The sequence below is a fragment of the Wyeomyia smithii genome, chromosome 2, assembly GCF_029784165.1.
Source record: "Wyeomyia smithii strain HCP4-BCI-WySm-NY-G18 chromosome 2, ASM2978416v1, whole genome shotgun sequence".
In the NCBI taxonomy this organism is placed as follows: domain Eukaryota; kingdom Metazoa; phylum Arthropoda; class Insecta; order Diptera; family Culicidae; genus Wyeomyia; species Wyeomyia smithii.
The window spans coordinates 49,117,971-49,131,046 of record NC_073695.1 but is presented as its reverse complement, the minus strand read 5'-3'; the positions used below and the strand labels follow the sequence as shown (position 1 = coordinate 49,131,046).

The 13,076-nt window shown below is 34.0% G+C and overlaps 1 protein-coding gene across 6 annotated transcripts in view; it reads left to right on the top strand.

Annotated features, from left to right (window-relative positions):
- The window catches only part of LOC129722031 (protein furry), a 149,925-nt gene that overhangs the window by 43,990 nt on the left and 92,859 nt on the right, over positions 1-13,076 (top strand). For 4 of the 6 annotated variants that reach the window (XM_055675213.1, XM_055675214.1, XM_055675212.1 and 1 more), the window contains 3 exons: positions 2,645-2,964; positions 3,058-3,240; positions 5,067-5,210. In XM_055675213.1, coding sequence (XP_055531188.1) covers positions 2,645-2,964; positions 3,058-3,240; positions 5,067-5,210 — 647 coding nt within the window. The remainder of the gene's footprint in view (positions 1-2,644; positions 2,965-3,057; positions 3,241-5,066; positions 5,211-13,076) is intronic. The other 2 variants (XM_055675215.1, XM_055675217.1) reach the window with 1 other exon arrangement.

Genomic DNA, 13,076 nt, shown 5'->3' with positions numbered 1-13,076 from the left:
TCAACATGAGTTTGCTTTCAGGGTCCTCATCACATGTCCTTTAAACTAAATTCTACTGTACCCCTGTTGACTCTTCTCCTCGCAAAAAAGGCCCTTTTATAAAAAGTCCCTCTTATAATAGAACTGGTCTGCGTATACGTATGATAGTTCTCTTCGCGAAATTGTAAATAGGTGATATTGGTAGGATGAAAAGAGGCTCGGTATAGTAGAGCAGTGAGCACACACAATAGATCAAATGGCTCTGGTCCACACAAAAAAAAAAAAAAAACAACAAAATTTCAACAAACCGTTTCATTATACCATAAGCACTGATAAAATCCATGACAAGCATCCTTTCTTTTGTAGTAACCAACAGAATTATTTGAATAACGTCTTTAGTGAAGGGCGCTACAAGAATTAAATTAGAACAAAGGATAGTTAGAAATTTAACCTTCTTCACTGTTTAGAATTAACAGGCTCATTTGCAAATTGTTTTTCTATCAGGCGATAGTAAAGGCCGAAACTTCAATGCCGGAAAAATCTCTGGAATCACGCCTTCCATCGCATGAGGAAGTAAGCCGTTGGCGCCGGTCCGTTATTCAACGGGTCGTTAGTTAGGGTCCTGGGAGGAGTCGCCTCCCCGGGCGTCGGTGATTGGCACAAACAACAGTGGCTGAACTAGACCGACGGAAAATAAGCGAGAATAAAAAAAAACGAAATAGTACTGTGCGAATCTTAGTATCAAAATGCTTTGATACTGAATGGCTAGAACTATTTTTATTTGCAAGAAAAATTATGGAAAACGCAAATTTTAAGTCAATTTATGATGTTAAAGCCGATTTTCCAACCTAAGATTTAAATTCCGGAATAAAAATGTACTTGCAAATTTGTAAAATAGGGAATAGTGATAAAATCGGGATAGGGAAAGTGATAAAATCGGGAAATTTTTAAAATTTTATTTTTTTTATTGAAGATGTTAAATCAATAAATAAATACGTAAAATCAGCGATTTTAATTTTTTTTGGAAAATTCATCTGTACAAACATATGAAAAAAGCTGCAGTTGTTTTTTCATAAATCGATATATCTGAATAATGACAAAAGATAGAGAAAAGTTGTTAAGGAATGAATTTGAGAAAACTGTCTGAGCTTTTATAAAAAAATATTTAAAACATTCAATTTGAGATCCTGTACTGAAAAAAAAATCAAAAACAAAAAGTGACTATAAAAAATCGATCATCACTATTTTTTTTAAACATTTTTTTGGATAGATAATTCAGTTGCCTAAAACTTTTCTGAACAAACCTAAAAAAATTAAAAAAAACCTATAAAAATCCATGTAAAGTTGCAAATAAATTACAATTAAGTTTTTTATTCGTTCATGTTTTTGTTTGAATTGGTAAAATGAATTACTTTCTTTTTTGTAGCGCAGTACCATAAGCAAAATATTAGATGTTCTCACAACACTAAACTTTGCCGAAGACAGCATGCTGATATCTCTCACATATTGCAACCAGAAAAATCTTAAAATGTATATAACGATTTTTAATGCCTTCTCATAGAAAACTTTATGTTGCTTGCAATATGTAAGAGATAGAAACATGATGTCTTCTGTAAAGTTTCTTGTTTTGAGATCACCTAATACTTTGCCTAGGACACCAAGCGTCTATCTTTATCTAATGAAAAAGTAAATATTCTATCTCACTTTTAGGAGGATTGATCACCCAGATTTCTACATCAAAAGATGCGTTTTCAAATATTTTTAAACTTCTACGAACATATTATGCGGTTATTATAAACATTTGTATCACTATTCAATTAATCGCACGATAACAGCAAAATGTAACATTGTGCATCGGTTGAATTTTTAATGTAAACTGCATCCAGAATGATACACAGAATTATGAAAAATATCTTAAATATTGAAGCGTAATAGAAAATCAGTTCACCCTGACATTTTTTTAATGAAATGTTTTATGATGATAAAATCGGGTGGAAAATGTGATAAAATCAGGGGCTGATAAAATCGGGGGCAGATAAAATCGGGTACAGATATAATCGGGTGATTACTGTATTAGAAATCATTTGTGTCTTTAATATTGTGTAAGTAAAGGTTCTAACGTTTCAATTCGATAGCCAGCGGTTTGAAAATGCGATTTCGAATCCTTTTTTTTTCAGCTGAAGCGTATATACTACTATCGTTCTTCCAGTGTAATGATCGGGTGCTCTGTGAATGCAGCTTGTGAGTTATTTCAAGGAGTCCGAAATAGTGGGAGGTTGACAGTTTAGTACAGCAGCAGAACTATAATTTACTGGTTTATATCTCAAACTACCATTAGGTACTTGAGTTTCCCAATCGTTACTCTAATGGGACGATACGTCCAATTTACCATGCTGTTTTTCTACAATTACTCTTTTGAGAGCCTGTTTTGTTCTTCAATTTCTTGCTCATTTGCATCACTGTGTTCATGAAGTGTGAATAAATCGGTTTTTACTACCCTTAACTCTTTGAAACGATGTGAATGACCTGTTAAATTTAATCACTTGTCAATGACAATGGATGCAAAAAGGAGGTAAAACATGAAACTTGACTTGATTTTTGATTTTGACTTCAGTTATCACATAATTCAAAAACAAATATTTTACATTCATTTCACCCAAAACAGGTGTTGGAGAAATGTTTGCATATGCTGCCGCAGGCTGATCGCACTGCCATGCTAAATGCAAACCTCATCGATCTGCAGTGGATAGTGGACCGAAACAGTGGCGTTTGGACGGTTGGCCATATCGAGGACTCGACAAAAGCCTCAACGCTCACCCTGTGCCATTCGCAGTCTTCCGGCCAAGCTTACGACCCGTGGAGTGTATGTTTGTTCGGTTTCATGGAACGTCAGCATGTTTTGCAGTATTGCCCGTCGGCGGTAGCTCAGGCGTGGCCTATTTGTTACCAGCGGGTGACGAGTTTGTTCAACGTGATTGATCCGACGTAAGTTAATTGATATTCGAAACTGAGTGGGATGGCGATTTGTTTACCTACTTGACACTTTTCTTTATCGTCGGTTGTTTTCACCCCGTGCAGGCCAGTTAGCGATAATCGGGCATCACTACTGCGGAGCTCAGCCCCGCCCAAGAAGCCACCATCCGAAGCGCAACGGGATTCCTTGGCGCATTTATGGAAAAATCAGGTGGCGCTGGCAATGAGACTTGTGCCGCAAATGCCCAGTGTGGCCGTACGTTGTGCGTCCCCTGATCTCAGTCTCAGGTAGGTTTAGCATTGTTGTTGCTGGCGGTGGCTTGTTTCTAGTTGATTGGCTTACAATTTTCTGTATTTTTTTGTTGTTATTTTAACCAATTACCATCTCTACTTGTTTGTGTGTTTTCGTACGTGGTAAGGCATGTCACATGCGTAGCACATCGTCTGTTTAATAACACGTGGTTCAAACTGTTGTCATGTTAGTTGCTAAATTTCTTTCATGTAATCTAATGTCTGGTTCAAATATATGTATAATGGGTAGCGCACAATTTAGTGTCTCACGCCATCATTATCATGAATGTATAGGATAGTCTCATCATCTCAGTGTCGTGTACGAGAATAGAGAAAAATAGCACCAGAGCTTATAGGGACTTTTATCAGGTGTTTATGTTATGGGTAAACATTATGGTGCTTTGCACTTGTCGTGTATAAAAGGCGTGTACCGTTATTTATTCAAATACTGATTCGGGATTTATTCAGCAAATGTATATTACGTGACGTTTTGAACTATCAAATTACTTCATTGCCGAAAGGGGTTATTGACTTATTGAGTAGTGCGAAAATTTCACTTGTAATAATATTTCACGCGTGTATTACCGTCAAGGTGTTTTCGGAATATCACAAACTGCTGTTGTAGCACAAAAAGCTAACTAAGAAATCAGATATTTTCAGATATATTGATCCATTTCAAATCAACTGCCTGTATACAAATCGCGAAGTAAGAAATCTAAAAAAGAGCGCCAAAATACGTACAAATCAATGTGGTTGGCAAAAATGCGGGTTTCAAAAATATTCCACGGCATAAGAGCAACAGATTAGAAATATTTTTTCTTTATTTTGATTGACTCTTCACTCAATTTAAATTGAAAATTGTATAAAGAAAGAAGATTATGTTTTCCAAATTGTTTTGTAACTGTAAGGCGAATATTACTCCTATCAACAAGGTGTCATTGACCATGCGCCTCCATTAGTTGATGTTACATGGAGGCGCTGTTCAATACATACATTCGAGGCTATCAGAAAAATGAGCTCGGTAACCTGAAGACAGGCCAGTAAGAGCAGATGTTCATATATTGCAAGGGATTGAAAATGATCATTATAATAAAAAAACCGGCAATGATTCTCTCATTTTATTATTTGTTATTTAAGAGATTGGATCTTCAAAATATTTCAGTTTAGTTGCTTGAACTGTGAGTCAATCTCAGTTTGAGTTACTGTTATTATTCGGTAATGGTTTAGTGGTTTGCAATATTCGAAACAGTCAACACTTTGTGACACGATTCATTTTGTTATTCTAGTTTCATATTGGTTCAATCGATAAATGGAAATCTCTCAAAAATTATAAATATTTAAACACTAAAATACTCAGTTTTTTCTTGTTTTGTTTTGTTGTTTTTGGAAGGGTTGTAAAGGTTGAAGGAAAAAGGTTATATGCGTCAGCTCACAGACTAAACATCCTCACATCATGCACACGATTTGTACATAACAATTTTAGTTATCTCAACAGTGTCACAATCATTGGATTTACCATCATCATTACGGTTTTGGGTTGCGTTTGGTTTCTGCACCTTTATTTCGAACCTGAGTTGTAATGTTTCAGTGAAAAATTAACTTTTATTCTCTTTTCTTCCTTTATTTATGATCGCGCCTAATCGTCATGAATTCGGGGGTTGAATTTTAACAACAATCGAATCCAATACTTCTGCTATTTCTGCTACTCTACCACTACTTGTACTACTACTACTACTACAACTACTACTATTACTATTACCACCACTATGTATTTACTCTACCACAACCACCATCACTACCAACCAACCAATCAACTTTTCAAGTCTGCATGACCAGTCGGATTCCCGCTCATTGTCAGATTCGCTGGACAACATTCCGTCATCGGTGTTTGGACCAGAAGGAATCGTAACTCGGTTCACCTTGCCTCTATCCTATGGCCGCAAAGATGCCAGACATAAACGACAAGGGTAATGTTCGGAAGTAGTTGATTCTATTACAATTAAGTACACTGTTTTTAGTTTTATTGTTATCGTTTGTACAGCTCATGTTAAACTGCGTTGTTAGATGCAGAATGTTGAAATGATTCTTAGTGCGGGTGCATTTAGTAGTGCTACAAGTACATGCGTAACTTAAAGTTTCCATCAACCAGAAAACTCACACAATTGAAGTTATTTTGTTCATCGTCGAGAATCATACCATGGCATATTTACACACTAACTCAGTCATATTTCTTAGGGCTTATAATAGATAACGCTTCATAGGCCGTTTCAACACTTTTTAATAATCGATATTTTTTTAGATATTAGATATAGTAATATAGCAGTGCTATTAAAATACGCTAATAAGTAATTTCGTTGTGTACGCTAGATATTATTATAACGTTTGGCGATGCCTCACTTGAGAAAAGGATTATTTCTGATAAATCTTCCGCTAAAGATTTTAAAAATCTGGTGTTGTAGTGTTTGCGAATTTGCAAAACTAGGTTCTGTATCGAGTTCAAAGAACCGACCAGGCCTGTTATTCTCCACAATATGTGGAAAGAGCAGACTGAATATTCACCGCTCACTTCTTACCCAGGATGAGCGCTGCATGTAGCCATTTTTTGCGTTAGTGATATACTTCATTCGGAAAAATTTCTACGCATTTTTTGCGCTTCTTTTAAAATAGACGATTTAGAGATTATTCCACCAATGAGAGACATGAAGATTTTTTTTTGAGTGAGATAGACAGCCAGTAGGGTGGGGCAAAAAAAAAAAGTTAGCTCCCATGTACTTTTCGTGTTACTTATGGGTCCTATAACAACTGTGTAACTTTTCAGATACATCGGTAGAACTATATTTTTTCGCCCGATTTTTGAAGTTTTCATACGATTTTACATGGGACTATCGACTTCTTCAAATTTTTTTCTCGGGAGATGTCCAGTTGGCTCCTGAAAATATATCGATACATGATATTTATAGGAAATTTTCCTGGGAAAAACTCTTCTGAAGACCGTAAGGTGCTACGATGCTTGTAAGTTATTCGCACCACATTGATTGAATGTCTGACGAACGGCTCACCATTGAATTTTTTCAGCAACACTGCTGCAGCATGCTGCTATTGCAAACTTGCTTAATGATGAGAAATAATTTCGCATGGAATTAAGCTTAAAAGTGTGAATTTTGCTATTAGTATCTGCGGGGAAGCCTCCAAGATACATTTTACGCGATATTATTTCTTTTCACATGGTTGAAAGTGCAAAAGCAGCATGCTGCAGCAGTGTTGCTGGAAAAATTCATTCAGTTTGAGGGCAATAACTTTTTCTACAAACATCGTAGCGCCTTACGGTTTTCAGGAGAGCTTTTACTAGGAAAATTTCCTACAAATATCATATATCGATATATTTTTAGGAGCCAACTGGACATCTCTAGAGAATAAATTTTGGAAAAGTGGATTTTCCCATATAAAATCGTATGGAAACTCCGAAAATCGGGCTAAAAAATATAGTTCCACCGATTGATCTGAAAAGTTACACAGTTGTTATAGGACCTATAAGGAACATGAGAAGTGCATGGGACCGAAAAAATAACACCATCGCATCTTTTCCATTTAACCGTGTCCCAGTCTAACAGCCAGTGTCTTCGAGAAAGTTGTAGCAGATGTCTTTTATGGTAACTTTGTCGGAGATGTTAAATTTACATCTCTTTACGGAGATATGCATAGTTATGTAGGGGAAGTTTAATCAATTCATAATTTTCAACATGATTTTTTTCATAGATTTTTTGCATATTTTATATCTTCTACAAGGTTATTAGCCATACAAAAATACATTTTATTGCTGAGCACTTTACTTCGCGACAGTTCAAAATAAAAAAGTTTTTAAACCATTATCGGTTTTCAACGGTTAATTGAACTTTTAATAACTCGTTCGTACGCAAAAATATGCATAAACCTTATTGGTATTCTGAAAGGACATCTGTTTTACTTCCAAAGGAATATAAAATCATTTGTCCAAAAGAGTCTTTTCGATTGCTTCAATTCAGAAAATTCTTTTGTATAAAAATTTGTATTTTCTTGAATAACTTTGTTATTTTTGAAGACAGCGGTTTTTAATATTCAGCAAAATTATGGGTCCATGAAATTCGCGTAATTTTGTTGAAGAATTTAAAAACGTAAAAAATCATTTGAAAAAGTTATAATGAAAAATGTGAATGTTTGGTCAAAGTTTTATACATGACGACATCTAAAGTGTAACAATAATAAATTTATTATTTTTATCCTCCGTTGTCTTCTTTATTGTTTATTTCAAATGTCTTTGGCAGTGTTTATAGGGCGACCATAAAAACGGCATTATTCGATTTATTTTATTTTCAAAAATTCATATCTTTTGAATCAGTTGATCGATTCTTGATCTTCTGGGATCAAATAGAAGGTAATTATTTCTAGTTTCAAGAAAAAATTGAAAAAAAAACTGTGTGTTTTCAAAAGTATAATTTATAAAATCAATGAATGTAAAACAACTTTTTTTTATTTCTACAAAGATAAAAAAGTTAGATACATACTTGATTTCTTCGAAAATTTGGGTCACCCTAATTTTTGGAAATCGTCCAAAAAGCGCCTTATCATATGTAAAAACTTTGTAGAAGAAAGTTTTTCTTCAAAGTTCTAGCCCCTTAATTAGTTTCTGAACCATCGTGCAGTGTGAGAGCATTTGTTTTCGCAGTGAAAGATATTCTCCTACACGCTAGTGATTCTCTGAGGAGAAACGACAAGTCTGGAACCGACCATGTACATTTCGTTTTTGGCCCTAAAAATGACCTGTGCAAAATTTCAGCTCAATCGGACATGGTTTAGGGGTGCCTATTATTTATAGATATTTTTATCCTCGAAAATTTACCAGAGGGTGTACATGATCCCCGTGGTTCTGTGGTTAGCGATGTCGGTCGGCTAGCTCTCCCACACGGTTTTGATGGTGGGTTCAATTCCCGATCACGTCAAGGATCTTTTCGAGCTGGAAATTTTCTCGACTCAGCCCTACACAATGGTCCAGAAACCAAATTTAGGGGGAAATTTGGGTCTGGAGCTCTATAGCAATGTTTTAGAGAAAAACTTTCTTCTACAAAGTTGTTACATATGATAGAGCGGTTATTTAAAAATTATCAAAAATTAGGGTGACCAAAATTTTCGATGCAATCAAGTATCTAACTTTTTTATCTTTGTAGATAGAAAAAAAACTTGTTCTACAATGTTATAGCTCCAATAATTTTAAGTAACTTTATAAGAAAAAGTTTTTCTCTATTTTTGAAAACAACTGATTTATATTGAAAAAACACATTTTGCGCTCTTCTTTATTTCAAGTTTCATCTCAAAACTGTCTTTAAAAGACTTTTAGAGCTTTTTAAGAGAAACAGTTTGCAATTCTGATATCGTAAATATCTCAATTCTACTCAAAGTTATTATTGGTTTTCATCAAAAAAACGTGTGTTTTCATTTGTTTGTCATTCTTTTAGGGGTAAACATAAAAAATATCTCTTGGTTTCATTTTGAAGGGCAAACTTGACTCTATAAATGGAGGAATTTTTGAAAATATGTTATTTTAAAAATTTGAGTAAGTTCAATTTAAAAACATGACAGAAATTTCAATAATTTTATATATTTCGCATATAAAAGCACGCAGATATATTTTTCTGGTATTTTTTCTTATAACTTTATAGTCACCCTATTTCGAAGTTGGTCACGCTAAGTGCTTCAACTGTCTATGTTGAAAATAATCAAACCCTATTTTTTCGTTGGGTGGTCCGAAATAGGGTGACCATAAAAAACGGTTATATGTATTTCAAAAAATTCATAACTTTTAAACCAGTTAATCGATTTTCAATCTTTTTGGAATCGATTTTCAATCTTTTTGGATTTCTAGTTATAAGAAAAAATACCAGAAAGATAAATCTGAGTGCTTTTATATGCAAAATATATAAAATTATTTAAATCTTCTTCAAATTTTCAAATTGAATTTACTCAAATTCAAAAAATAACATATTTTCAAAAATTCTTTCTTTTATAGAGTCAAGTATGCCCTTCAAAATGAAACCAAGAGATATTTTTTATGTTTGCCCCGAAATGAATAACAAACAAATGAAAAACGCATGCTTTTTGATGAAAAACAATAATAACTTTAAGTAGACTTGAGATATTTACGATATCAGCATTGCGAATTGTTTCTCTTAAAAAGCTCTAAAAGCCGTTTGGAGACAGTTTTAAGGTGAAACTTGAAATAAAGAAGTTAGAGGGCAAAATGTGTTTTTTCAATATAAATCGGTTGTTTTCAAAGATAGAGAAAAACTTTTTTTTACAAAGTTACTTAGAATTATTGGAGCTATAACATTGTACAACAAGTTTTTCTGCTAACTACAAAGATAAAAAAGCTAGATACTTTATTGCATCGAAAATTTTGGTCACCCTAATTTTTGATAATTTTTCAATAAGCGCTTTATCATATGTAACAACTTTGTAGAAGAAAGTTTTTCTCTAAAACATTGCTATAGAGCTTTAGACCCAAATTTCCCCCTAAATTTGGTTTTTGAACCATTGTGCACTGAACACCAAAATCTGAATAGAATTTTCAGCAAAAAAAAAAAACACTGAAAAAATTTAGTAAAAATATTCTTGCTGATTATCAGCATTCAGAATTTTGTTTGCCGGAAATCAGCAAATTGCTGGTAATTGCTGAATTTATAGCAACTCCATCCGTCAAACTGTCAGAACAATCGCCATTTTGTGCGTAAAAAGTGAACAAAACTATAGAGAAATAAAATGAGCTTATAAGCATATGTATCATTGATGTGGAATTTAAAAATGCCTTGCATGCGCATAAATAGAATAATTGTGATATAAATAAAGTGTTTGATAAGTTAATTTTCAGTCTTTTCTAGGAAGGTTATGTCGATGGGCTACAAAAAAATTTGAAAGTTCATACTGATAATTCAGATTTAAAGTCAGATAATTTTTAAATAAACATTCGTAATGTAAAACATTTGTTTTGATAAAATAACAAAAACAAAAGAACATTCTGTGTGTTGTCTAACTTTTGCTGAGATACAACAGCAAATTCATGTCGAATGCTAAAATGCTGAACAGGCAGCAATTTATTCAAACAACTGATTTTCAGCAAAATGGTGTCAAAAATTTGACGTTTCGATTTGCTGATCGTTTCAGCGAGAAAGTTTGCTGATATCATAGCTGATTTTCCAGCATGTAGAATATCAGCAAAATTTTGCTGGTTTCCAGCAATAAAAATTTAGTGTGTGGGGCACGGTGTATCGTTGTAATTATCCTACAACATGAAAAATGTTTCAAAAACAATTTCGATAACGAATTCTCTCAACTAATAATCTAGTTGATTGAGACCGCATTAGCCCTCCAGATTAGCGTGCGATATTGTTGTTGTTGTGTACAATCCCTCTACAATTAAGGGTCAGTCAACGTGTTGTCTGAATGTTCAAAAATGGATATAAAATCGGAAAAACTATCAACTATGAATGTTTTACTATCTATCTCTGTGTTCTGATGTGTACTTTCAATCAACAATTAGTTTCACTGCAGTTGATGCGTGTAAATCGGTTGGGAAGAAAAATATCACTTACATAGCCAGAGACACAGTTATGGGTCACTTTTGGCATTCGAAATCATTTAGTCTATAAAATCGTCAAAATACATAACGCAAGTTATTTTATTGTTATAAAAACTTGATAATAAGTATGCTTGATATAAAATATGGACTGACCCACAATTGTGTAGGTACCGCAAGAAGTAACATTACTACAATTATGGGTCACTTCACTTATTGCACCGAGCAGAATTATAGTTGTTAGTGACATTTTCAACTTTTAATCATTTTAATCGTATGAATGAGGTTACAAGTGAGTTGCAAAAATACCGCTGCTAATGAAAATTGTTCAGTTTCGTGAGAATAGACGATTTTAAGTGAAAGTAACCCATAATTGTAGCTGACTCATAACTGTGGAGGGACTGTACATGAAATTGGGGAAATCGAAAACAAATTTTCTAATACAAATGACATTCGAATTTTTTATTTCGATTTTCCAAATTTCATGTACTTCCTGCACACAAGAGTTGGATGGTGCGCAACCGCATCAATATTGTGTTTTATTAGCACATCTCCTGTACTATTTTGGAACGTCTGAATTTTGAGTAAATTTCACAATATTTAGTTTAATATGGTCTACAAAAGAATGAAAAAAATCTTATTCTATAATTTTATAATGCAAGAAAATAAAAAAGGGGTTTATTGAATATTGTAAACTACAATGTAGATAAAAACTCAAATATTTAATACAACTTCAATTCACGTTCCGCAAGTAGTGCGTGAAGTAATTATAAAAGCCTACCCTAAAGACACCCACTGTTTAAAGGGTATGTAGCTCAAAGTTCCTTTAAAAGGTTGGAATTAATATGCTTCAATGCTGGATGAAATGTGAAATCAGATATCCCTTCAATGTTATATCTAACACAGGGTGTGTTAGATATAACTTGCAGCTTTCTCAGCTCAAAATAAAGAGTTCGAGATCAACCATATTTCCCTATCGATTAATAACAGCGTTATATTGTTGCATATTCATCGTCTACATTAGGATGTGCGTCACCTGTAATCTGCTAGGTTGGAAAAGCTGTACACTAGAATGATGCTGCTGATTATGGATTCGAAGAGAGAATTTTAAAAGGTTTTAAAATCTATTGGAAAAACTGGATAAAGTTTGACAAAGTTAATAAATTTATTTGGCAGAGTGCTCATTAGGAACAGAGTTATTTACTCAAAATTTCTGAATTGTAGAATACCGTTATTAATTTTGTTACTCTTTAAAATTTTTTTAAGGCATTTTACATCTATGTTCCCCAGCTGGTCTCGAGGTACGATGCTGGCCTTACAAGCCAGTCGTGGTAGGTTCGAGTCTCGACTCGGGAGAGACTGTTAGTGTCAGTAGGATCGTAGCGCCAGCCCCGCAATTGTCCTGTACACTTAACGGTTGGCTGCGAAGTCTTTGTATAGTAAACAGAAGGTCAAGTTCCGAATCGGAATGTAGCACCAAGGCTTTGCTTTTACATCTCTGTTTTGGCTTTAATTAGAAGGTATTGATAACTTTCAAATGTATTTGCATTATCAACAAAGAGAATTAAAAGAAAAACGTGTCAAACATTTAAAAGTGTCGAAAACGTCAGTAGGTTGTATTTAGTTCAGTGCAGGTTTAACAAAATTTGAATTATCAATCAATGGTTGGTGATCTCAGTAACGTTGACGTTGGAAAACGGCTTGTTTGCAAACAAAAGAGTCGCAGTGAAATAATGAAAGTACAAACAGAAAAATATATAATGCTTCCATTCTTACAGTAGTACTTAATAGCTCAGCATCGCCAGTTTTCAAGTGAAGATTTACTTTTCTTATAACCCTTTCCGACCGAGCCCACACAATTGTGTAGATGAAAATGACGGATAACAAAACCTAAATCGGAACAATTCCTTTATAAAAACACTTGCTCCGGTTTATTATATTTCGTAGTAACTGCGATGTAACACTAGCGTTGTGAGCAATAAAACAATGAATAGGAGGTTCAAAAAGCGAGAGAGAAGGTTTTGTTTAAGTCACCTTCTACCCACGCAATTATATGGGCCCGGTCGGAAAGGGATAAAAGCATTATTCATCAAGGTGAAATGAGATTTGAGGAATTCATGATAAAGATTAATTATGAAAGTCGCATATTTCGTGCACTGTATATTATGCGGCGACTAAGCCGTTTTATTTTAATCTATCCGTTCAATAACATCAATAGGCCATTACGGTC